This window comes from Acipenser ruthenus, chromosome 37 (assembly GCF_902713425.1).
Source record: "Acipenser ruthenus chromosome 37, fAciRut3.2 maternal haplotype, whole genome shotgun sequence".
Taxonomy (NCBI): Eukaryota; Metazoa; Chordata; class Actinopteri; order Acipenseriformes; family Acipenseridae; genus Acipenser; species Acipenser ruthenus.
In genome coordinates, this window is record NC_081225.1 from 7,696,971 (window position 1) to 7,724,292 (window position 27,322).

General features: G+C 37.9%; 2 protein-coding genes across 2 annotated transcripts; both read left to right on the forward strand.

Annotated features, from left to right (window-relative positions):
• The first annotated feature begins 144 nt into the window (after window positions 1-144).
• LOC117971668 (V-type proton ATPase subunit B, brain isoform) lies at window positions 145-13,138 on the forward strand. The gene is made up of 14 exons (XM_034919852.2): window positions 145-350; window positions 3,023-3,078; window positions 3,730-3,828; window positions 4,588-4,681; window positions 5,684-5,761; window positions 6,116-6,255; window positions 6,364-6,465; window positions 6,707-6,804; window positions 7,143-7,266; window positions 9,160-9,310; window positions 9,484-9,566; window positions 9,693-9,797; window positions 10,161-10,290; window positions 11,249-13,138. Exons 1-14 carry the CDS (start codon window positions 215-217, stop codon window positions 11,383-11,385), a joined length of 1,533 nt encoding a protein of 510 aa, XP_034775743.1. The 5' UTR covers window positions 145-214; the 3' UTR covers window positions 11,386-13,138.
• Window positions 13,139-13,602: 464 nt separating this feature from the next.
• On the forward strand, window positions 13,603-26,171 carry LOC117397795 (uncharacterized). The gene is made up of 11 exons (XM_033996659.3): window positions 13,603-14,226; window positions 14,314-14,402; window positions 14,896-15,043; window positions 17,996-18,078; window positions 18,387-18,552; window positions 18,871-18,997; window positions 19,363-19,472; window positions 19,567-19,673; window positions 21,426-21,546; window positions 22,246-22,411; window positions 24,466-26,171. The coding sequence occupies exons 1-11, from the start codon at window positions 14,172-14,174 to the stop codon at window positions 25,799-25,801; spliced, it is 2,508 nt and encodes an 835-aa protein (XP_033852550.3). The 5' UTR covers window positions 13,603-14,171; the 3' UTR covers window positions 25,802-26,171.
• The last annotated feature ends 1,151 nt before the right edge of the window (window positions 26,172-27,322 follow it).

The following is a 27,322-nucleotide window of genomic DNA, read 5'->3' on the forward strand; positions in this document are numbered from 1 at the left end:
AAAGAGAACAGTGAATGTTGAATTTGGCAGATCTGTGTGTTCAGACCGTTTTATTTCTTCTCATATCAGCACCCTGGTCAGCGCATCGAAAGCCACGCTCCTAATTTGTATACGACATTTGCGACGACATATGACGTCCAGGGGCTGCAAAAACCCAACGCCTGCGCAGTAGAACCCTTCCAGTCGGTTAGTGACAGCCAGGCTTGTTGTGAAGATGGCGTTCAAAGCGATCAGGGGGAAGGTGAACGGAGTCCTGAACGAAATTTCCTCCTCCGTGAGTGGATCCAAAGCTGGGGCCCGGGAGCACGTACAAGCCGTCAGCCGGGATTACATCTCCCAGCCTCGGCTCAGTGAGTAGGGCGTATGGGGTGGGAATATAGCTTCGTACATTGTCGACACAAAATATGGCAGTCAAATTAATATGTCTGTATATAAATATAATAAATACGTTATTATTAATGCTGTCTGTGAAAGCACCAGTAGCCCTGTCGGTTTTGCGCACTCCTGGTAAAACAAAATTGTGGCAGCTTAAATATTTACATTTTATTTTTCAGTATGTATGCGGTGCAAAGGGGATGGATGAATGACATATCAAACACATTTATTTATGTATTTTTTAATTCAAACTATTGTGACATTAGTTTTAGTTTTAGCCTACAGCACGTTTTTGGAAAAGCATCGTTTTCATCCTGTTGAAGGAAATTGCATGCAATATGCCGATTAATACTGAGATTGTCATTGGCGTCAAAGGGGGTGCATTATCAGCTGATCTGACTTTTCGTTTTCATCTGTCACGACACAGTACGATTTTGATACCCTGTGAAATATTTTACAGCGTTTTGTTATGCCTAGTTTCGGCTTGCACAGTAAATAATAACCGATGAACATCAATACAATATTTTAATGCGTTGAATAGATACATATTTAAAACAATGCAAGATTATTAAAATGTACAATGCTTCTGAATCATAAAAAATCAAATCATTCGGGCATATTTCTGAATAGATACCTTGGTTATTGTAGCGTTAGTGTCTTGTACGTGGAGGTGTAAGGCATTATTTTGGTCGTTTATAGTCTGTGATCAGAGGGTCTCCAGACTCTAGGTCAAATGAAAGTGAAAGATGCCATACGTTAACGACGGTATCAATCATACGGAGGTGATTTTACAGTGCAGAAACTGTAAATGCTATTTCAAGACTAGAAATAAACAGTTAATGCAGATTCAACCATAGAGTATGTTTACTAGTTTTATACAGTCAATTAGTTTTTATTAGACAAATGAAAACTAAATTTGATGTTCCCAGACTGAGGATGTGGAGTCAGAAAAGTACCACTGAGTGAAATAGGCTAAGTTCATCTGGAAGAAAATAAAGGCTGAGTATACACTGTGTGTAGCGGCTCATTCGATTCAAGTGAAATGTTTGGTTCAGCTGTCATGGAATGGAAGAGGTGGGCTTGGTTGCAATGTTATCTCTTTTCTGCAAATAATCCTTTGAGCTCTTCATTTTCTGGGGTGTAGTCCAAGGTCAAAAACTGACCAAAGGTCAAAAACTGTAGAAATGTTCAACAGTGCTTGTTTGGTTTCCAAATGCATCCTCTTTTATGTTTTCTATAAAATGGTAACAGGCATTTGCACAAATAGCTCAGTAAATGGGTGATTTAAACTGGAACCAACAACAGATGTGAAACATTTAATCAATGGTGTGGTATTTAGTTTTGGTGCACAAGTCTGTATCAGTTATTGCATGTTTGTGATATTCAATTATTATTATTATTATTATTATTATTATTATTATTATTATTATTATTATTATTATTATTATTATTATTGTTATTATTTAGTCATTTAGCAGACACTTTTATTCAAAGCGACTTACAGAGGGTGAACTATACATCAACAACCGCTGCTGCAGTCACTTACAATAGGACCTTGGTTTTACGTCTCGTCCGAAGGACGGAGCACAGGGAGGTTAAGTGACTTGTTCAGGGCTGCACACAGTGGCAGTGCCTAGGAATGAACTGGCAACCTCCTGGTAACAAATCCCTTTCTTTAACCACTGGACCACCAAGCCTCTAGTTCAAAAGGCACTGCACCCTATCAAAGGCCAAACTGATGAAAAATACATTTTTGTAAATAAAGTTAGCCAGACATCATGGTCATGGTCATTAAGAACAGATGATTGGGTTATTTTGAATCACTGTCCTGTTGGGTGTTAGGAAAGCTGCGATCATTACATGACTGCTTACTGTGTATTCTCTTCCACTAGCTCTCCTGATTCACTCACATGTTAGTCACAATCTTCTTTAGTAAGTCACACATAATCAGCTGATGATTGCAGATGTTTAGCATGGAAGATATTTCTGTTAATATGGGAAGTGTTTTGCATAGTGTCTATAGACACATGGTAGGATGTAAAAGCTTATAGAAAATGTTTAGATCAATGTACAACAATTCAGGTTGCAAACAAACTGTATCGGGTATGGTGAATTTAGTTGGAAGAATCACAGAATACTACGTCAAATTTAAATGTGTGTTTTGCAATGCAGGAAGTAGTAGTATTAGTTTAGCATACCAGAATATCAAAACATTTGGTTTACATCCAAACAAGACCTGCATTTTTTATGATGATAATGCAGTACATGTAATATGCTGACTATTAGTAGTCTTGATATTCCTAACCACAGATGGTTTATCTGTGTACAGTTAGCTCTTATATATTCTTCTCAAGCAGCATTGTGCTATTTACTTGGAAGAAGTCCAAAGCAATTTACGCCTGCCTTCAAACATTTAATGTGGTTATAATTGCTGGGTCTACAGTACTTATTTCTACAACCACTTGTACAATTGTACTCCTACAGTATGTATGCATAGATTAAAACCTGCATGTAAAATATCGTCTGGTAAAGGAATGCACAGAAGTAAAGTGTGTGTGGAATTAAAATACAATTTTTGCAGTATTTAAAACTAGTGTCACGGATTTACAAATTTTGAATAAATATTGTTTTTCTTTCATTTCGGCAGCATATAAGACTGTGTCTGGTGTCAATGGGCCTCTTGTCATCTTGGATCATGTGAAGGTGAGGGAATGTGTAAAATGTTTATACTGTAGCAGGTTACTATACAGGGTGTCCCATAAGTCAAACATATAGGCAATATCCTATGCCGATCAGGATGTTCTCTGTTAAATCAGGCAGTCACACCCCGATGACTATCTGCACCACACAGCAGAATTATCTGTTGTTTTTGGATACGTTTATTTTTCTGTGTCGCAGCATCAGCCAATGAAGAAATGGCACATTGAACAGTTAATAGTATGACCAATATAAACCTTATGCCTATACATAGTAGGTTTAAATGGATGTGTAATGTAGATCCTTCACAGTAACCAAATCGCTGACACGTGTTCAGTGTCATAGCAATAGGTATATTATTCCTTTGTGACCTCCACGTTTACTATAATGTGTCTTTCAAAGGGACATAGGAGACCCAGGAAGTGCCAGTCAAAATGAACTGCATTTTTCTTGATTTCAGAAAAGTATAGGACTTATCACGCACATGCACTGGTGGATACAGTTAGCATTTGTAAAGAATAGGAACAGAGAGCATGCAATTCCTTATTTGACTCTTCATTGACAAAGTCACAATAAGAATGATGAAATACTTGTTGTGATTGCCTTCATTGCTTCAGGTTAATTCAATGGGATTTCATTCTTTCTATCTTTTGCTAGTTTCCAAAGTATGCAGAGATTGTTCACCTGACCCTTCCAGATGGCATCAAAAGAAGTGGACAGGTTTTGGAAGTCAGTGGCTCCAAAGCTGTGGTACAGGTATGACATAACCTTCACTGTATGTGACTCAATAGCTAGCACAGATTCAAATTTTGGACAATGCCATCTTTGGATGCATTTACAGATTGAGATGAAGAATTCTGTGTGACCTGACCAAGTGGATCACAATAATGAAACACTGTCTGGACATTTGTTACAAGAAGTCATTTTGGAAACCTGATATTTTATGGTAATGGCAGCTGAGCTATTGAAGGCTGTACCTTGGAAATCCATAATGAAACTGTACATTAACATTTGTTTCAATCTGATGCATCTGTATGTCACTGTGATCTACTACTTTTCATAGTACCACAGTTAATGCTTCCACTAGGGGGATGAATTCATCCTGGACCCCGATAAACCACAACTGGAACCACCCTGGATTGCATTGACCACCTATCCTGGAGTTAGCCCTAAAAACAAGTGGTGATGAAATACAGGGGGATTTGCCAGTGCTGTAAAATACTCTTAATAAAACCAAGGGTTGGCTTATCCTGGAGGGTATAGGTTGATCAAATCGACTCCTTCAGTAATTCAGCTCCATGTTGCTTAAGCAGGGCTCCCCGTTTTATTAAGCAATACAGGATGTACTAATTAATTAACAGCAAAGCCAATGGATAAAGTTCTAAATAATTTAGGAGCCATTATCTGCGAGTCCCCGAGTGGTGCTATGTACTGTATGTAACTGAGAAGCTTTGTTAATTTTTATAATTTCATTATAATGTGTTGAATTCTTTTTTTTTGAACATACATTGCCAGGTTTTTGAAGGGACCTCCGGTATCGATGCCAAAAAGACAAGTTGTGAATTTACAGGCGATATCCTGCGGACACCAGTATCAGAAGACATGCTTGGTACATAGAAATGTTTGATCTGCTATTAATGTCATTTATATACTGTTGTCCATTTCCATTGTTTTTCTTTTTGAGGACTAACGGCACAAAAGTTAAAGAGTAAGTAGCGGGGTTCCGAAAACTATTGCGTTACATGTCCCCACGTGTTGCTACAACTAAATAACGGACCTGTAATTTTTCTTTTCATTAACATCTAGACAACTTTTTACACTTATAACTTTAAAGTCTGTTTCAAAGCTCTGTTCAAAATGGCCGCTTTAGTGCACTGATGGTGTAAGGATTATTGCCCACATTGTCAAACAGGTGACACAACGATAACGATCCATGATGTGGTACGGAACAGAAAAGCCAGAGCAAGTGTTATGTTTTTTTAGTTTTTTATCGCTGTTCCTTCAGTGATTTAGAGGACGGATCTTAAACCCCAGTGCACTAGGCAGCCATTTTGAAAAGAGCTTTGAAACAGACTAAAGTTATAATTGTAAAAAGTTGTCAGGATGTTAACAAGAAAAATAAAAATAAAAATGACAGGTACATTATTTAAACAGTTGTAGCAACACGTGGGGACGTGTAACGCTATATTTTTCAGAACCCCCGCTACTTCCTCTTTAGAACTGTTTGAATGATTAAAACTATTTGCTCTATATTTCTTTTCTTATAGACACAAACCAGATGTATTTTTTATGTTGTGTTCAAGTGAAATATAATTTGTAAAAGGTTAGTAATTTAATCTATAGTTTACTTAACTTAATATGATTTTTTTTAATACTGAACTTACCTGTCCCTGGATTCCCTTCACAATACCCAGGAATAGTAAGTGCTGGAAGAGTATGTGTCTTTTTATAGATGGATAGAAGCATAGAAGCATATGTAATAGACATAAGAGTGAATATACACTTACTGTACTTTAAATAATACGCCTTGGTCTTTTGTATTATTATTATTATTATTATTATTATTATTATAATGAATGTTAATGTTAATACTATATACTTTGCTTGACAGGTCGCGTGTTCAATGGTTCAGGAAAACCTATTGACAGGGGCCCAACGGTTCTGGCTGAAGATTACTTGGACATTATGGGTATGGAATCAGTTTAAATCAGGGGTTCTGAAATTGGAGGCACAGAAAAGTTTCATGGGGGTCGTGGAACAACCACACAATAACAGATCAACTCAGATCTTTATTTTGTTATTAAATACCTGCTTAGGCAATTCAATGGTAGTGAAACTTTTGTACATTATAAAAGTGAGTTGTGTTATGAAAGTCATTTGTGTATTGTAAAATGTATATAGAAAAGGTTTACTTCTAGCATAAGCAAAAACTGGTTATCCCTCTAGTGGCACAGAGGGATAACTGCTTGCAACAGCTCACTAAAGGATTGCCCTGCTCCTTAAGAAGAATGTGTTCATGTATATTTCCATTTTTCTGCCCTAGGCCAGCCTATTAACCCCCAGTGCCGTATCTACCCAGAAGAGATGATCCAGACAGGTATTTCTGCAATCGATGGGATGAACAGTATTGCCAGAGGACAGAAGATTCCCATCTTTTCTGCAGCTGGTTTGCCACACAACGAGGTTTGTATAGGAAAACCCTTAATCATATGGGATGAAGTTTTAAGAGGTGAGTTGAGCAGTAGCATTGTCTGAGGTTGAATGAATAAATTCAATTTCTGTTTTGAACAGATTGCTGCACAGATCTGTCGCCAAGCTGGTCTGGTTAAGAAGTCCAAAGATGTGATGGATTACAGTGAAGACAACTTTGCCATTGTGTTTGCTGCTATGGGTGTAAGTATTTTTTCAGTTATCTCTTGTGCTTATTTATATTGTATTTTGCTTGAGAATTTTGTTTTCACTATTGTGGTAAAAAGCCCAGCATGTTTACTTGAAAGCATTATTTTTTTGTGATCAAATGTTTATTGGGGAGAATACAAAAACATATAATTTTAAGAAAAATACAATAATCCCCCCTTGAAAGCACTATTGTTTATAACATCTACCTTCATTTGAAACTGTTGCGTTGCTTTAGGTAAATATGGAAACTGCAAGATTCTTCAAGTCTGACTTTGAAGAAAATGGTTCGATGGACAACGTGTGTCTTTTCTTGAACTTGGCTAACGACCCAACGTGAGTTTAGATTTTTTTTCTATCAGAAAAGTGATGGTTTTCTTAACATATTTACTATTTCAGTTCAATAATTGTTTAATGAAATTTCATTGTATCCAGGAGTGTGTTTACAAAGATAACACAGTATTGTATTTTAATAAAATATTTAATTGTCTTTCAGTGGAAGTATATTTCAATTAGCTATTTGTTACAAAACAGTCACATTGTTTCCTTGTTCACATGTTAATGACTTTCACCAATGCAGTGGTTCCCATTTCTCTGAAAGTTTGGTTGTCACTGTATTAATCCAAGCTAATGTGTTTTAATACTAGTTTAATGCAGTTTTGGTTCCTTTGCAGAATTGAGCGCATCATCACGCCTCGCCTGGCTCTCACCGCAGCAGAGTATCTGGCGTATCAGTGTGAGAAACACGTCCTGGTTATCCTGACTGACATGAGCTCATACGCAGAAGCGTTGAGAGAGGTATTTTGTTTCATGCTTTTCTAGTACAGACTATTCAGAACTACTGCAATAACCCAGAGGAATACTGAAAAAGTACTTTCAAATATAAGAGGATGCATGGGAATTTAACGCCACAACCAGCAGTCTTGTCCAGGGTTTTCCATACCGCTACTGACAAATTTAAAATGGTGACATTTTGAAATCTAATATGAAATACTGTACTACTATTATGTCTTCCGGTAGACTTTTGCGATATCATTTTGTAGTTTCTTTGATTTACATTATGTTAAATAAAAGATCTAAATTATGTTCATATAGATTTTTTAATTTTAAATGATGTCTCAATCCTAAAATTCTAGGTGATACTAAACTTTTGGCCATAGCTATATTTGAGCTCATGACAATTTGAATGTTTTTCAGTAAAAGACACTGAAACTATTTTATTATTTATCGAAGGGTAGTCTTTCAGCAGAGTTACTGAGGGCTCTAAGTAGGGGTGCAACAATTAATCGATGCATCGATTATTGATCATCTGGCCTTAAATTTCCCAAGCTTCGATTACATAGTGGTGAATCGATGCATCAAATTAGAACCCAGTTTGAAGTCTCCTGTTGCGGGTTTGCATTAAAACCTCGAGTGTGTGAGAGTGCGCTTCTTTTAGTGCTAGTACGGTAGATTAGCGCGTTGCTAGGATACACACTTTAGGCCTCTACATTCACATTGGACAAGCCAAATCAGAAGTAGGCATGCTATATTCACGTTGCTTTTGGACATGCCACGGTTGTACTCCTGCCTGATCAGAGAACTGCAAAGCAGCAGGCTGCAGCAGCTCAACCTGGATTCAGTGCTACACAGTGACACACGCAGAGAAAACATGTTGCTTTCATTTTAAATTACAAAATACATTAGTTTACGTTTTGTGTGTACATATACCTGTTTACACACTAGTTGCTTTGAAATGTGTAATTTGTTATAGTTTTTCATTTTTGAAGTAATGCTTTATAGCGGTAAGTTAGAAAATAAACCCTTTTATGTTTAATTGTTCATTTAAATACAGCATTTCGGCTGTGCAGATGTTTGATATGACATGCTTGAATAAAACTTTTGAGTTGTATCCGATAGTTTGTCTTTCGTTTTAATATCGATGTTTAAAATGTAACCGTCGTATTGACTGCCTGCGGCGGTTCTAGTGTTAAAGGACGCAAGTCCTTTATATTTCTTTTTTAATAAGTGTTCTAATTTGAATGCAAGTTGTGCCTTTTTGTTTAACTTATGCACAACAGTGTTTTTAGTTATTGGTCTTCTGTTAAAAAAAAACAACTAATGTTTGTTCATTATTTTGAAAAATAAAACGTCAATGCATCGTTTATCGTTGAGAAATACCTACGCGATAATCGAATAAGAAATGAGGGTGCCGATTGCACCACTAGCTCTAAGTGTATGGGGTGGACTGCGTCCACACTGCCGTTGATTTAATTTTTTTAACCAGAGATGAGAATGGGCTACATTACCACCTGGGTCCAAGAATGTCACCTTATAATTGAATATTTATAGTTAGGAATATTCTAACATGCACGGGGGTAGGCAGCAACAGGGCTGGTAGGTGACGTAATCGCACACAAAGACATAAGCCCGATATACGCTCCTTGCAAGTGAGCCAGCTCTTTTGTACAGCGGTATCGGCGCTATGCTTTAGTGCGAGAGGTCCCGGGTTTGTGCCCGCCCTCCGCCTGTGTGTGGATTGCCTCGACCTGTGTGATGCGTCAGCTTGCGTTAACCTATTTCGCTATAATATGTACACCTGATTTGAATGTATTTGAACCAACAAACCTGCACCAAACATTGCTGCAGTTACTAGTTATAATGTGCATATAATCCAGGTAGCTTGTTGAACCACTTCATTTTCTCTCCTAGGTTTCTGCTGCCAGAGAAGAGGTGCCAGGACGCCGGGGCTTCCCTGGTTACATGTACACTGACTTGGCCACTATTTATGAGAGAGCTGGTCGAGTTGAGGGCAGGAATGGGTCTATTACACAGATTCCTATTCTAACCATGCCCAACGATGGTGAGTGTGTGTGTGAATATTACAGGCAGAGCTGCTGAAATCACCAGTTTTGGAATAATAAGAGTGAAAAGACATTATCTTGATTAGCAGTCAATTGAACCAGTGCATTTATAATGTAGGGCTGTGGGAGTCTGTTTATGTGACATGATAATGAAAAGTCATCTTTTTTTCAGATATTACTCACCCCATCCCTGATCTGACTGGGTACATCACTGAAGGACAGATTTACGTAGACAGGCAACTGCACAACAGACAGGTGGGTGTAATATTTCAGTAAGAATGCTGAATTGTAGAAATCTGTGCCTGCACAAATCTGTGTTTTGTTGTTCTGTTTATTTGCATTGTTGTAAACCATATCAAGGTGTCTCTTTCCCCTTAACAGATCTACCCCCCGATCAACGTGTTACCCTCTCTGTCTCGCTTGATGAAGTCTGCCATCGGGGAGGGAATGACAAGGAAAGATCATGCCGATGTGTCCAATCAGCTGGTTGGTAGTTTTCTTAGGAACAGGAGAACAAACTGAATTAAATGCATTGCCTGTCAACATAGTTATTTGTGAGGATCTAATGTTTAAATTACTTACTGCAACTGGTATTACCCTTCTATATTGTAGAAGTTATTTCTTTACATATAAAACGGTTGGATAACTGCTTTGGGATTGATCTATAAGTTACAAGCTGCTTTTAAATAATTTATTTTAAAATCTTAAGAGTACATGCAGACAGGGCGGCTGTTGATCATGGTGGGATGTAAATAAAAGACCTGTGTTTTAATATGCATTAGCTTTGATGATACATTGAAGGCATAATTTAATATATATGTTGATCATAACCTCTGTTTGTGCCCGCAGTATGCTTGTTATGCCATTGGTAAAGACGTCCAGGCAATGAAAGCAGTGGTGGGTGAGGAGGCTCTGACTCCGGAGGACTTGCTTTATCTGGAGTTCCTGCATAAGTTTGAAAAGAACTTCATTGCTCAAGGTAAGGCTGCTGAGTTTTGAGACAAGCAACAGAAGAAAATTGGGTTCTGCTGCCAAACATCCTATCGTTGCCAGCCACGGTTTACTTTTAATGCACACAAATCTGCCAGATCTAGAATGCCCTCGCAATTTACAGCCTAGAACATCTGGGGAGTGGCAAACTGAATACATTTCTATTGATTTAAGAAAACATATTAAACATATATTTAGACTAGAAAGGGTTTAAAAATGTATTATCTTACCCACGTGTTATTCATTTTATTTAGTTTTAAATATTTGAAAAGTTTAACTTCATTAAGGTACACAGCCACAAGCCTAGCTGCTTGTCCATTTCAAGTAACCTTAGTTCAGTAACTCACAAGGGCTTTTGGCATCATCGATGTTCGACTAAAAAGAGAGAGAGAGAGAGAGACTAATTTGATTCTTAGTCTCACCTTCAACACTGGTGTGAGATTCCCAGTTGACGATTGTATTTATTTGCATGCCTTTGATTGAACTATTTCAGCACAAAGCAAAATTACAGACTACAGCAGGATAACTAATTAAGTTTCAGCCCCTCAAATGAATATACATACTGTAGTAACACATTAGATTAGTTTTCAGGTCTGCAGTTTTTAGTTTATTGTACTAAGGGGCTGATTTGATAAACCTATACCCTGATACAACAGCTAGTTTTTTTTTGTTTTTTTAAGATAAGTTTACAATAAAAGGGAATCCACCTGGATTGTATTAGCCGCTTATTTTTAAGTGTAAAACAGGGATAACCACAGATAGGTGGTTGATGCTACCCAGTTATTCCCCGGTGCTGTAAAATGCTCTAAGAAATCCAGCTGGGTAGTATCAGGTTATAGGTTGATCAAATCAACCCCTTAGTATAATAAACTCAAAACCGCAGACCATTAAACCAACACAGTATGTCTATTTGTTTCACTATTTTTTCAATACCTTTTTCTGTTAAGGTCCCTACGAGAACCGCACAGTATATGAAACCCTGGACATCGGCTGGCAGCTGATGCGTATCTTCCCCAAGGAGATGCTGAAACGAATCCCACAGAGTACCCTGGCTGAATTCTACCCCCGAGACTCCAAGCACTAGCTTGAGCCTCGAGCTTTCTGTTCCTCCATGCTGTCTTATCAAAGGAACATTCTTTCCTTTTCACACTTGTTGTTGTATCTTGTTAGTTCCTTGTGAAGCAAAATGAACATAGTGTGAATATGGTGTTTTCAGTTGAAGTTTACCTAACAGAGTTTAAAATATCTATAAATGCCATGTGGAGACTGTTGACACATGAATCGGTTTACCAAAGTGACCTCTTTATCCAAATACTCACGTGTAAAAATACAGGGACAAGGAAAAACAATGGATTCTTTAAACCACTAACTCGGAATTAACAAAGACAACTCTGAATGGATCATTAATGCCATGCTCTTATGATTTTTATTCACTGGAGTTAATTTTACTCAAAAACTGAGCAGTTCTGTCCACAAACACATTCAAGTATGGATGTATTCATTCTAGGGTGACTCTTAATACCCTGTTTGTCTGAGCATATTTAAAGTGTGTATTTAAATTTTTTTTTTAAATCTGAAGTTATAAAGGATTTTGTTGCCTGTTCGTTTTTATGCATTTAAAAAAATATGTATTTATTTAGATGCCTTTGTGATTTCCAACTTATTGTATACATTTTTAGGTCTGCTTTAGTTCACTACATGAATAAAAACTGCAGAAATGTTGGCCATGTAGCTTTATGAAAAATCTACAGTATAGGATGTAGCAACTAAAGCTATAAGCTATTTCCCCTATGGTTAAAAATTACAGACTGGCAATAAATTCCTACATGGCTACACATCCTGTGGCTATACTAGTGTAGAGTGCTACATCTATGGGGCACACAGTGATGAAATAAAACAAATGCCCTTAGGGGGGCACAGTTGAGACCTCTTGGTGTATATTGCTCATGCAATACATTTACTATGGAGGGAAAGATTTACCTATGATTTGCCCACAAGTGTAAAATATAGTTCATACCTAATTAACCACGTGACGGTACCTAAATTCAGCGCCTTGTTTCGGCTAACACATCCACAGTAAGAGACTTGATTCCAGTCTGTCGTGTGAAAATAACGAATGTAAAAGTTTTCTATGCAAGAAATAACATTCATGGAGCGATGTGGATTCAGGCATTATTCTGCAAACGCTAAGGCAGGCATGTTGAGTGTTTCATTTAGTTTTTCAACAATTTTATTTTATCCACACTAAAATGTTACACATGCAAATACATTAAGTAAATTAAGTTCACGTTGTCGAAAAAATGTAAAACTGACAGTGTTCCCCATGTGCTAGAGATGCAGCACCTGTGTCGCCAAGGTAAAAGAAAAAAAAAAGTTTTATAGTTTCAATATATGCAGATACAGCCGAAGATAATGATTAAAGTTGGTATTCTTTTGAAGGAAGTGATATTTTAAACTCTGTTAATGTAAAAAAAAAAAAAGGTAAATTAAATAATATTTTTATTGTATTTATTTACAGTTGACTGGACTGCCTGGATTTTACACCCAGATAACAATATTCCTGTATCACATGTCAATGCAGATTTGGCTCTTTTTTTATGATTATAAATGTGCTGTGTATTTATTGCAAAGTTGCCATATGTCAGTCTATGGATGTTGTGTACTTGTTGCAGGTGCTGTAAGTTTCCGGTCGATTCAGTAACCAAGCATTCCATATGCCAGATAAAAAATAAATATACGGTTTTGTTGTCATAACGCATGAAGCACAGTCTGTTTTTGGAAAATTGTCATCCATATTCATATATAAATTACTGAATAAATGTGAATATACTGTTAAATACTGGCTGTTTAATTTTTTTAATGTTGTGGCCTCATTCCCTGTTGTTAAAATTACATTTTCAGGTTTGACAAACCTCCAGACTGTCAGAAATTGAATACATGTGTTACATTAAATACACTACTCTTGCGTATTTACCACAGAGCAATGAAAACAAATTGCTTCTTTAAATAGTGAGATATTTTTTGTTATTTATTTATTTTATTAATGTTCTATAACAAAACATACAGATCAGTCCAAATAGTACAATGGGAATACACCGCTGTATTATTATTTTTAAGAGCCTGGGGGTGTAATTATTAGGTATTTTGATTAGTCATTATCTATGCTCGGGTAGTTCAATTCTTAGAGTTGGCAGTGCCACCATTCATGGTATTCTCACATGACGTCACCATCACCTGACGGACATTAAATCTGGATGGAAGTGCACTACACAGGTTCTATTGTGAGCAGCCTTGAAACTGGAAACCGCCCCCATCGAGATAACATTCTACCATTAAGAATGCAGAAGTTTCACAGGGTCACACATGACTTCATATCCTCGGACGTCCTTCAGTTTTACCAACAGTTTAGAAACTGCGCTAATATAGGCATGCATAACAATTAAACAAATGTCTTACGAAAAGATCAATTTTATTGGCATAATTGACATTAAAATGTATCTGACCTGGGTTTTAGGACACAAACCAATCTGGTCGTTTTAATTAAGACCCAATAAACATAACATTTCACAACACCGCCACAGTTTATATTTCTATTACTGATTTGCATATTTTGTCACTTCTGTGTAAAATGTAACAGAACACTATCGAAAGAAATATCTTATCCTCACCTTTCACATGACAGACACGGAAACGGTTCGTCGTGCGCTTTGCATACATGCTTTGCTAACCAAATCCAGTTTAACTCAATTCGAGCTGAGAAAGAACTGTTAATTGAGCGATTGATGCCCCAGGTTGATTGGGGTAATTTTTAAATATATCATTTATCCTCTTTGCCGGCCGTCACGGTGAGTTGAGGTCGTTTTTCTCAAGATGTCGGGCAACATTTGGACTTCAGTATTTTGCTGTCAACACCGCAAAGACAAAGGTTTCGGCTAACACCGTTTATGATATTTTTTTTCTGTTGTTTTTCGAAGGCTTTGCTTACAGTATTTCTGCACGTTTTGTTTTACAGATGTATCGGAGGAGACAACAGCGGTTCAAAATTGGTCTGAACAGGACAAAAACAAACGAACACTTCTTACAATGGACGTTAACGGCAAGGTAGGGTTCCGAACTTGTGAAGTTTTGTTAGTGGCATTTTAATAAATATCACTATAAAACCCAAACTGTTTAAGAATTAAACATACAAGCTAGGGAACAAATGTTAGCAACTAATTAAGATTATTTTAGACTATATATTAACAATTTTCGGGCAAAAGCTATTCATCTGTTTAAAAAGAAAAGTAAACAGTACAGGGAATAATAGGTCCACTGCACTGTTTACTTGTCTTTTTAAACAGCTTAAGGGCTTTTGCCCGAAACGTCATGAAAATACGATTTTTATACTTTTAAACCTTTTTGCGTACTTTTTTTTTTTTCTTCTCATATGTAATAAAGTAATCTGCATCATTAACCCTTGCTTTACAGTGTCTGATCATCCCAATGTAAGCACAATTGAGCAAGGAAGCATTTAAACACACGTTTTCTATAGTGTTGTTTTTTATTTATTTATTTATTTATTTATGTATGTATTTATTTATTTATTTATTTTTAGAACGATGCGGTTGTTAGTCAAGTAACTGGGGCACACGTAAACGCTGGCTACCAGTCTCCCGAAGGAATCAACATCTTTGAACAGAAGGAAACCCAATCTGTATCACAGAGTGCCGATGTTGAATCGGTGTACCAAAGTCGAATTGCAGGTATTTTTAAATATACATTTTTGTTTATCGAGTAACATGGTTAGTAAGAAATGCACCACAAAAACGGTTGGAAAAAGTTGATAAATGTAATTCTCTGCAGGAGTTTACTTACATTTTCTTTGCTCCGTACAGTAGCTACGTTTTATTTCTATCACGAGATTAGTTTAAATCGTCTCATTTAGTGTCCTCCTCCATACGAAGCTATAGAGCCATAAGGTTTGTAGTAAAAACACAAAACAAATGTTAAGTTAATTATATGTATTTTTTTTGCAAACTGGAAACAATCAATTTCTCTAAAAAAAAAAAAACACAATTCACAATAAGAAGTCCACCTCAAAGTTGCAGAAATTAAAAAAAAAAAAAAAAAAAAAAAAAAAAAAAAAAAATTACCAGATCTAATGTATTGCATCTGATAAATAGTTGAATACTATTTTCTTAATGGTGGAAAAATATGATAAAGATGGAAAAGACAGAAAACAGCATAACGCACCAGATTTGAATGGGCACTTAAGTGTTTTCTAAGCGGAAGTTGTTTAGGCACGCGTGAGCAAGCTGTGTACCACTTTTTATCGGAGTCCCTGAAAATAACACTACACTGGCATGACCAGTAATTAAAAACCTGTTCAACCAGCTGACCAGGATATACTAGTTGTAGGGTATGAAACACGGAGTGGGCCTGGATTTCCTTAAGCTTTTAGGAGCCGGACCCTTTCTCAAAAAGTTTAAGTCCAACGTAACGTCAGTGACAGTAGTGCATAAATATAAAGGATAATTGGCACTGCCTTCTACTTACTTACCTGCAGAACTTTAATCTAACACCAGTTCTTTTTGCACTTCATCAAAAAGCAGGTCTTGAAAGCTCAGATTTACATTTCCCAAAAGTAGCAGGGATGGAAATAAGGCTCCCATTGCATAGCAGTTTGATCCACTCCGAGTTTAATAACACGCCTGAGCTTGTCGGCTATACACTGGCTGATCAACCTTGTATTAAAACCTAGATTGGGTGAAACTGCAATGAGAGTTGTACTTTATTTCCATCCCTGAGTTGCCACCTGCAATTACTTCACATTCAGTTTAGTTTTCTTTTAACTGCCAATAATTAGGATTAGGGTAATAAAAGTACATTCAAAATGACCTGCCCCTATTTAATGAAACAATAATTGTAAATGGTTAGTGTTTTCACCAATTCCTTGAAATAGTGTGCAATATAACTGTAAACAGCATAGGCTACAGACGTGCTCAAATTTGTTGGTACCCCTCCACAAAAAATGAAGAATGCACAATTTTCTCTGAAATAACTTGAAACTGACAAAAGTAATTGGCATCCACCATTGTTTATTCCATATTTAATAGAAATCAGACTTTGCTTTTGATTTTTTATTCAACATAATGTTGTAAATAATAAAACAAATGAAAATGGCATGGACAAAAATGATGGGACCCCTAACCTAATATTTTGTTGCACAACCTTTAGAGGCAATCACTGCAATCAAACGTTTTCTGTAGCTCTCAATAAGACTTCTGCACCTGTTAACAGATAGTTTGGCCCACTCTTCCTGAGCAAACTGCTCCAGCTGTCTCAGGTTTGATGGGTGCCTTCTCCAGACTGCAAGTTTCAGCTCTTTCCATAGATGTTCGATAGGATTCAGATCAGGACTCATAGAAGGCCACTTCAGAATAGTCCAATGTTTTGTTCTTATCCATTCTTGGGTGCTTTTAGCTGTATGTTTTGGGTCATTATCCTGTTGGAGGACCCATGACCTGCGACTGAGACAGAGCTTTCTGACACTGGGCAGTACGTTTCGCTCCAGAGTGCCTTGATAGTCTTGAGATTTCATTGTGCCCTGCACAGATTCAAGGCACCCTGTGCCAGGCGCAGCAAAGCAGCCCCAAAACATAACCGAGCCTCCTCCATGTTTCACTGTAGGTATGGTGTTCTTTTCTTTGAAAGCTTCATTTTTTCATCTGTGAACATAGAGCTGATGTGACTTGCCAAAAAGCTCCAGTTTTGACTCGTCTGTCCAAAGGACATTCTCCCAGAAGGATTGTGGCTTGTCAATATGCATTTTAGCAAATTCCAGTCTGGCTTTTTTATGTTTTTCTTTCAAAAGTGGAGTCCTCCTGGGTCTTCTTCCATGGAGCCCACTTTCGCTCAAAAAGCGACGGATGGTGCGATCAGAAACTGCCATACCTTCACCTTGGAGTTCAGCTTGCATCTCTTTGGCAGTTATCCTTGGTTCTTTTTCTACCATTCGCACTATCCTTCTTTTCAATCTGGGGTCGATTTTCCTCTTGCGGCCGCGCCCAGGGAGGTTGGCTACAGTTCCATGGACCTTAAACTTCTTAATAATATTTGCAACTGTTGTCACAGGAACATCAAGCTGCTTGGAGATGGTTTTGTAGCCTTTACCTTTACCATGCTTGTCTATTTTCTTTCTGATCTCCTCAGACAACTCTCGCCTTTGCTTTCTCTGGTCCATGTTCAGTGTGGTGCATACAATGTTACCAAACAGCACAGACTACTTTTCTCCATTTAAATAGGCTGAATGACTGATTACAAGATTGGAGACATGTGTGATACTAATTAAAGAAACTAATTAGTTTGAAATATCACTATAATCCAATTATTTATTATCTTTTCTAAGGGGTACCAACAAATGTTTCCAGGCCATTTTAGAATATCTTTGTAGAATAAGCAATAATTCATCTCTTTTCACAGCTTCTTTGCTTTATTCTATGACATACCAAAGGCATGCAAGTATACATGATAAAATAGCTTTTAATTTAATCACTTTTCAGGAGGAATGAAGCATTATTTCAATGAGCTGTAAGGGTACCAACAAATTTGAGCACGTCTGTATGTCCAAACCTCACATTTGACCACAACTTTGAATAGGGAGCAGTGTGTGGACTTGACACAGCTTGGCTTTAATTTGGTATTTGTTGATTTAGTTTTACAGGAGCAGTTGAGTTTTGCTGAAGCAAAAAATAAAGAACTATCCATGCATGTGGATCTACTGAATTCTTCTTTGAGGGTAAGTGCTGGGGGGATATGCAGCCAAACCAATTGATATTAAGTGTGCATGTGTATTTTCTTCAAGTTGCATAAAGAAACTTCCATGGCATTTGACCTCAGTAGTTTTTACATTTGCTTCACAGACAATGACGCTGAAGGTTTTGAAATGAATCCTCAGGGCTCTTAAAGAAGGTTATTTCTCTATTTTGTACAATTTGAGCCAAAAGGGCAATATGTGATTTAGCATAGTCCTCGCAGACTAAACATGCATAACAAAATTTAATGTATTCATTTTTTCAGCCCTGTTTACTTTTATTTCATGTGTAGGAGACTGGTAACAGTTCCCCAATAGCGGGGATGGGAGAGGTCTCTCTGAGCGAGTCTGTGAGTGAGTCGGTGAAGCAGCAGTTTGAGGCTGCGGAGAGGGAGAAGAAGGAACTGAAGATGAGAGTGAGGCAGGCCAACGAGAGTGTCCGAGATCTCAAACACGAAAGTAAGCCTCCTTTCAAAGCCTTTTTTAATCTAGAATCTGTGCTTCATCTTTTTTTATTAAAACCCAGGATCTCAAAATTCCTTAAGGCTTGTTGTATATCTGCTATCTAGAGGACTTGTTGATTTGTACTGGGACAGCTAGTTTCACAGATCTAATCTTGGGTTACCTGAATTAACATTGAGTAGTCCATGATTAGTGCTAGTCTGGTTCTGTGACGCTAGCTGGGAGACCAGTTTCCCGCTAGACTGTATTTACTCTGAAGACTTGCCTTGTGCGCAATATGCATCCGTATAATTTTCTAACCACTTGTCGTTCCAGTTGCTGTTTTACAGAAGAGGCTGCAGAGTGTAGAAAACCCCCACCCCCCTCCGTCTCACTCCCCCACTCCTCGGCCCCCAACCCCACCTCCTCCTCCTCCCCCTTCACAGCCTCTCAACCCCCTCAGGTAAGCACGTATCCCTGCAAATGGAATCCATTCAATGACAGATGGTTTTTCAATGTTGAAATTAGTTTTGATTGTATATTATCACTGGGTGATGTAGCTCCCCAAGTGTTAAATTGTTAACAATCTGCTAATGATCCCATTAAGCGGCATGTGCACATGCGGATTAGCAGGTGTTGCTGAACCTTGCAGAAGTGTGTGACAGTGGTTGCATCAGGTACAGCTACAATGCTTAATAATGTTGATGCTACAATATCCTGCTGTGTAACTTAAGTTGTGAATGTTGCGCTCATTTAAAGAATGCCACTGGTTACAGCCATGGTGAAGGAGGTGTGCTACAAACAGACATTTTACTATTTCTTTTATAGGTCTTTGTTTTCACTAATTCAGAAGAGAAAAGAGACTAAAGCAAAAGACTCCATGGAGTGTTTCGAACAGCAAGTGGAGTTGAGAAGTGTTTCATCAGAGAGTCAAATTGGTACGTTCCATACTCCTTGGTGCACAAGTCCTGGGTAAGTTGTTGGCTGGTTTTGTGAAGTGCTGAAAACCTAACCTGGGAACTTTTCCTGCAGGTGAATCCTCCAGCTCAACCTCCCCTCAACAAGCTCCCGGCATGACGGAGATGCTGAAGATGATAAAGCATGGAGTTTCATTGAAGCATGTGCCTTCCTTTCACAAGGTAGGATACAAAATTATCATTTCCCTATCTGAATTTTAAACCTGCCATTGAAGTTGCTTGTCTGGCGAATCCTACAGGTAAGTGCTGGGAGGGAAAAGAGAGTTTTGGATTAACAGAAGCCAGATTGCAAACCCCATACCACAGTAAGAGAAATGTAAACAAGGCAAACAAGTGTCATTTGAAGCTTCCTACTCAAAGTTTTATATCTCCATTATATTTCACAGAATTATCTTCATACACCCCTGGCTGTACACTGCACTCGCAGGATGCCGGTTTGCTGTGACTTCCAAGGTTTAAAATGCATACCAGGGGTCAAAGGACATTCTCTTACCTTGCCCCTAGCCTTTGGAATTATTTGCCACCTTTCGTCAGACAAGCAGGGTCTCTGCCTGTTTTTTAAATCTCGTTTACAAGCATCTCTGAAAAGGCTTTTCTTGGTACATTTCCTTAAGGTTGTGAATTGATTTAACACTGGAACCGCCACGTGGGTGAGTGTGACCCATGCATTACAAAACATGTCGTGTTGTGTTTTTTTTTTTTTTAAATAACTTCAGATATTCTATTTTTTTTCTGTAAATGCAACAAACATACCTCCTCCTAGGACGTGTCTTTTTATTTATTTCAAGCCTTTCTTTGTTTGTAGACTGACTACGAGACAGAGATTACTGTGATTGTGGATTTGTCACGATGCAAACTCAGTGAAAGCCTATTGCTTATTTTTCAATGTACCTTCGTTTTGTTCTACAAATGCAACTGGAAATATATCAGAAGGAAATATTTAATCTTGAAAGTAGTCATTTTGATTGGAATATGGCAAGCTGCACTCGGATGCATACAGCAAACTGAAATGGCAGATAGGATAACAACTTATGTGCCTAATATGAAACGTATGTTATATATTTTTTATATTACTTTTAGAAAAAAAAAACATTTTCGGTTTTACAGGTTTTGTTTATGTACCAGTTTACACGTGTTTACACAATAGTGTGCAATGGAACTGCGTCTGTGTTTACAACACAGCTCCTGGATGCAGGCAGTCAGCTGGCAGACGCGTACGCTCCTCCATAGAGTACAATGCAGCTGTCATACCGGAAGTAGTGTTATATTTTATTTTTATGTAGTATTTGAAACAATGATTTTGGTTTTACAGTTGTGTACATATACCCATTTACACCTGTACCCGTTTCTTTAAGTGTGTATTTTTTTCACTGTTTGTAGTCGGGCTATTTATGTGCTCATTTTACAAGTAAAGCCTTTTATGTTTAATTTTCCATTTAAATACGGTGTTTCTGCGATGCAAATGTTAGATGTGATCATGAATAAAACTTTTCAGTTGTATCCAATAGTTTGTTTGTTTGTTTGTTTGTTTGTTTGTTTGTTTGTCTTTCGCTTTCATAACAAAGCAGTTTAAAAATGTATGGGTCAAAGTGACCCATGTGGCGGTTCTAGTGTTTTAAATAGCTCACCGACTACAATGCTTATTAATTTGAAACCATTATTTTTCTTTAATCACATTTGCTCTGCTGAAATGTGTTCAGTGTTTTGAGAGGACCTGGTCTTAAACTGCTATATAAGTGCAATGTTGCTTTTCTAGGCATTTCTAATTCCTGACAAAATGGTGCAAATGCCACTTTGCAGTCAATGGTTTTGTGTTTTAAAGGTTTTTCTTTGCCTAGTAAAAGTAATTAACAAATGAGTAGAAGGCCTTTTGCCTCGGCGTCCGTTCTAATTCAGTAGCTGTTTTTGATGAAGCACTCCAAAGACGAGCAGCTGGGCTCAGGGAGGAGTTTGAATCTCGCCGGAGAAGGTGTGGAGCCCGAACTGGAAGGGATCTTGAGGAGGAGAAAGCGGAGTACAGACAATTATATTTCAGGTACGGTGGATTCTGATTTATTTTAATGTGTTGATGAGTTTGGCTCTATGGTTTCAGCTCTCCAACCACGGTCTAAATTATTGAATTGAACCAATGAAACCTCCATCCAGGCTCTAAAGTGAGCGGGCTTGGCTGTAATATTTCTCCTTTGTCACCCTCCACTTTATCGTCACGTTGCAATGTCCCGGCCAGAATATATACCAGGAGTAAATGGGGAGAGGCTCCAGAAATCACTTCAGTATATTACGTGGGCTTTTTCAGCATTATGATAATTAGGCCATGTCACATGAAAGTCCTAATCAAGCAATATAGTCACATTGACGACTTTGATTTTCAGAATATATTTTCTTAGGTTTCTTAGAGTTAACACAATTTGAAATTCTTAGATGCTAGAAAATCATGTAATGGCAACAAGAGAAAATAAATAGATGCTAATTTTGGAATGAGTTTCAATTTGTATGCTACACTGGGTGATGTGGACTCTGCCTCAAGTCCAAAGGAACTCTTATCATCCCCATTAAGAGGAATCTATGCATACTGATTCTGTTACAGTAACCTTGCAGAGGCGTGAATGGCGTTGTCTACAGCAGGTCATGTTGGCTTAGTGAAGTTTAGAAGTGAGAATGTAGACAGTAAAGATGTAGAGAGGACAGGAGAAGAGTCTGTTTGTGCAACAGTTTTAAAACTCTCTGGTTTCAGATGGCTCGCTGGACTCTTTCGATGTGGATTCAATGGGACGCTCAAGTCAGAACAAGCCAGTGGAGTCTCTGGCGATTGCAGCTATAAAGAGAAGCCCTGGCAAGGGCAATCTCAGCTTCCTCTGCAGGGGGTCTGGGGAGGAACAAGCAGACGGGAGCCCAGTCAGGTACAGATTCTGGACCTCCTGCCACACTTTGCAAATGTGAATATGTCTTTGTGCAGAACGTCATTACGACTTGCATTTTGGTGGTTGAGGAAGTTTGGAAAATTACCTTCTAAATGTCTTATGTTTAATTTGTTCACTAGGTGCGATGCAATAGTGTTGCAAAAGCAGACATGCTAACTAGTGTTGGAAATCGAACCCTATGGAAATAATTTAATCTCCTCTCTTTTTTTTGCTGATGGTTACAATTTATTAATCACTTGGCCCAGCATCTGCTAGTGAAAGCAGCCATCCCTTCAGTGTGCCGCGGCTGCAGAGATGCATTTCACATTGCTGTCATTTTGATCAAAACTTTACATGACTTTGCATAGCCACTTAGATTTGCATTATCTTCAGTGAATACAACTATATCGTCATGTTTCAAAACCGTACATTAGAGGTAGCCGACCCTTTCCTTCAACGGAACTTTCAGCAGCAACAACTCTGGTTCATTTTGCGTCTCCATACTTGAATATGTATAATCTTTCATACATGTATGTGGATTTATTATTACTTATGGCCCACATAGCAACCAAGATATGCAGAATACCTTTCATACATGTACAGGCCTTATCAATCTACATACCACGTCGCAACCAAAAATACATCGCATACTGCTCAGAGAAGCATTTTGCCCACATGGATTCGCTTGTGGGTGAATCAATGATAGATGCAAGTCAGGAAGGCGGGACATTGCCCAGCAGCACTGGGAAATGTGTTTATTTTTATTTGTAGTAGGTTTTATTTTTGAATGGGAATAGGGCAGCATGAATTGATTAACCATTTCCACAGTTTTTTCCGGTGTTTATTGGCTATCCACCAATTTAATTTTTGTATTTGGTGTTTTATCGGAAATCAGAAACCCTAATTATAAACAAACGTACCATTTGACTTTGAACATTACAAATACGTCTGTGTACTACTAATAATGAAACCCCCAAAATAGTATTTATATTAGTTTATCTCTGTCAACTGGGTGGCTATTGCCAAAGTCATTGACCCAATCTTTAGGAGTGACTTAACATTTTCGGCATCTTTTAAAAGAGCTTGTTGTAGTAAAAGCGCACTGAAGTAAACTGCGGCTACGTCTCAGTGTGAATGTGACGTGAGTGTGTCTCGTTCACCAGAAGCAGTTGAACAAGTAATTTACTAAATTTAAAGCAAAATTGCCTGTGTTTGATTTTATATATGATAAGTGTATTGATTTGGTTATAAACAACCCAAAAAAATCTGCAAATGTAAAACTAAAAATTCTCTGCATATTCCGCAACAAACCGATTCCTAGGATCTCTGCTGATTTGTTTTGAACAATCATTGGTAAAGTGTGCTGAGCACAGTGTAGAGAACTCTGGTATTGCACCATGCTAATGCCAAGACAGACGGCTACAGATGGGACTGATTTAAAATAAAATATGTATAAAATACATTAACAAAGCAGGTTACTCTTGATCCCTGCATCATCATCTTGTATTTGTTCATGGATGCATATTCTCTAACTTTTAGAAGCAACAACACAGATTATGTTCTTGACAGCAAGTTAATATATACAAGACCCATTTTTAATTTCATGGAATATTCGATTTCATTAAAATATCGATTTGTTATTGCGGGGTCTCGATCGATAAATAATTTGATTTATTATCGTTACAAGCCTAATGCTAACCTGAAAACCAAGCTGGGAAACAAAACTGTTTCAAATGTAGTTAAATAGCCTTTCATAGCCACAGTACACTTTGAGACCTGAGCTATAAACTATTAAAATACTCAAAATATGGACTTGGGTTCATTGTGCCTAATTAGGGTCATTTGTGGGTCTCCTCATCTGTCTGATGCACTATATGGTGAACATGATAACTACCTTTTAATTTTCATCAGTATTCTGCAACAGTATCATCCAGGTTTAACATTGGTTGTGTGATTGATTGATAGATGGATAACTGGCCCAAATATATTGGGCGACACACTCTCTGTAATTCAATCTAGAATTACATCTAACTATTTACACTGTTTCTTTTTAGTAAATCTGCAGAAGATTGTGATGATCCTAGAAGAGATAGCGCTGGGGATGAGGGCAGTACCAGCAACATTATCCCAGTCGCATTTCCATTGGATATTGGCGATGATGACTCCCCTGCTAAATACACAGCAAGAATCATTCAGGGACAGCCTGAAGAAATGCTTCCAATGGAAGAGAAAGGTCCAGAGGTTCACACAGATGATGAGATCCTTGGGGCGATCCTCACTGATCTGATGACCACCTTGTGGAATCAAGACTCCATGGATCTTCAAGGAGATGGTGTGGTCCAAGAGGATGTCCACCTGGATAAGAAGGGAACCCCCAAAACCATTGAGGATGTACCTGATAAGGTTTTGGATTCTCCAAGTAGAGATCAACAGCAAGAGAACCATAACTGTGACGCATCTAAGGATTTGGAGACTCAACCTGTTATCAAAACCAGTTCCAAATTTGTAGCGGGGCAAGTGGCGGTACTTGCAGATGATCAAAGCCTAACAGTTGACCATGAAAAAGATGGGTTTCAAAATCCAAATTCAAACCAAGATGAGATGGATCAGCAACAAGGTGACCAAGGACTTGAGAGAGCCAATGAGGTGGACCTAGAGACTGAACCTTCTTTTGAGACTGATTGCTCTTCCAAAATGACAGCAGAACAAGGGGCGGTCCTTGCATGTGAAGGGCCTCTGAACCAAGTCGAGATGGATCGACGAGGGGACAACCCACTTGAGAGATATCAAGAAGTTTGCCTGACTGAAACCTCTACTAATATGAAGCTGGGGCAATTGAAGATACAAAATGACCAAAGCCTAAAAGATAATGAGGGCGACCAAAATCCAGCTTTGATCCAAGATGAGATGGGACCAGTTGTCGCTGCAGATATTGACCCTTGTGCCTTGAAGCAAGCTGCAGACGTCCTGTTGCACGGGAACAGCGCTGCTGAATCATCGATGGATGAGTTTGGCTCCCAGTCTGAACCAGCACAACTAAGCCCAGGACCCCATGCTCAAGGTCTTTGCTCTGCTGGCAGTACGGATATATGGGATCTGGAACAAGACTCATCTGAAGAAAGCAACACTGAGAACCATGAACCATCTGTTGAAGTCCAGAGTAAAGAGCAAGCTGTTAAAAACCTTGCATCATTAGTTCTAGGTAAAGGAGATTTAGGTCCACCTACATATTCTAACCAGCTTCCAAGTGTCACTCTACAAGGGAATAATCCGAACTTGATCAGTCTTGAAAGCCAAGATAAGGACATGGTGAATAACACGATTTCATTCTCTCTTGACCAGGATGTACCTAAATGCAGTCCAACTGATTCAGAGATCTTCTTTTGCTGATCTCCAACTTTCCTTTTTTTATGTTTTTACAGCTTAACTGTTTTGTTAAGTATTTCCCAAGATGCATTTTAATCCAAGACCAGTTAGCCTGCCCCCTTTTTTCTTCTCCTGTTTCAATATGTGTAACAACTTGTATGATCCGGGCATGGACAAGATTTTTAGATCTTTTTTAATCCTTGACACAGATTTAATATATTGCATGTACACGCTGTATAACTTTGTACAACCTTTCATTGCATTGGAAACTTTAGGGTTATTTGTGCACTTTTAGTAGATGACTATTGTTAAATGTTTTGAATAAAAGTTTTTTTTTTTTTCATACAAAATTTGAAGTTACTTCTGCTATATGTTGAACAGGTTGCTAATGGCATTTTTTAAAGGCTTGGCTTATTTGACTGACTGTGTTTTCACACTTTGCCTTGGACAAGCCCAGTTATCCTGACACTGTAGATTTAAAGTCCTCTGCAACAGGTATTAGGATTCCACTTGATATTTTTATGTCAAGTGGCTCTACCACAGTGTGGTAGCAGCTTCAAAGTAATACTAACTAAAGTCTGGGGGATCTACACAAAAAGGGGGTAGAAAGGGAAAGAAATGTGTTGTACTTGAACATTTAAAAAAAACAAAACCTATTTGAAGGTCTGAATTGCGATATCTGTTTTGCTGCCTGAGCTGTAACAGAGCTTGAAGATGTCATTACAACCAGTATTGGGACAAGTATTCAAACTGTGCTGGAAATGCATTTGTTGGCAAAAATATTGAAAAGATAATGCAAAGGAATCCAATGCATATGATGACGTGAAATAAATAGCACCCTTTCATTTGTCTTTTTCTTATAATGGTGAATTTGACATGTTTTTACTGTATTATGGTATGAATTGTTATACTTTCAGCCAATTCAAAATGAATGAATATTCAAATGGGGAAAACCTGTTTTTCTCCCAGCACTAATTATAACCTTGTACTGCTGTAAGTAGTTGTTGTTGCTGCATGCTCATTTGGATGACAGTTACGGCTGAAACCACCAGGACTATCTGCTTTCTGCGTAGCAAAACCATGTATGGCTAACCTTGAAACCAGTGCAAGTATTTTATATAATACGTGTGTGTAATATCAATATATGTAAATAAATGTAATCATTTTCAGCAGATTAAATAAATATACTTTTGTTTTAAATGTAGGAGTTTGCCAAGGTACAGCTGTGCAATTGTTGGTGTGTTTTTCAGGAAATCTAATTTGAGGTTAATCAGAAGTGGTTTTGGCTTTAAAATCTTGGAGGTGTCACAATTGGAACTTAGGGCTCCAAGGTACCATACGTGAGTAAATTATAAATACAGATGTATATCTGTATACCGCTTTAACACAAAAATGCTCATTCTATTAGTCGACTTTTTCAAAATGAACTGGAGGGATGCTGCTCCTTATTGACTGGTTTCCACGGAGCTGTTTGGCTCTGAGGTTCTCGGACGGGTACATCTGTGATTCAGCTTTACATCTTTACAGCTTTAGATCGGGCTCTAA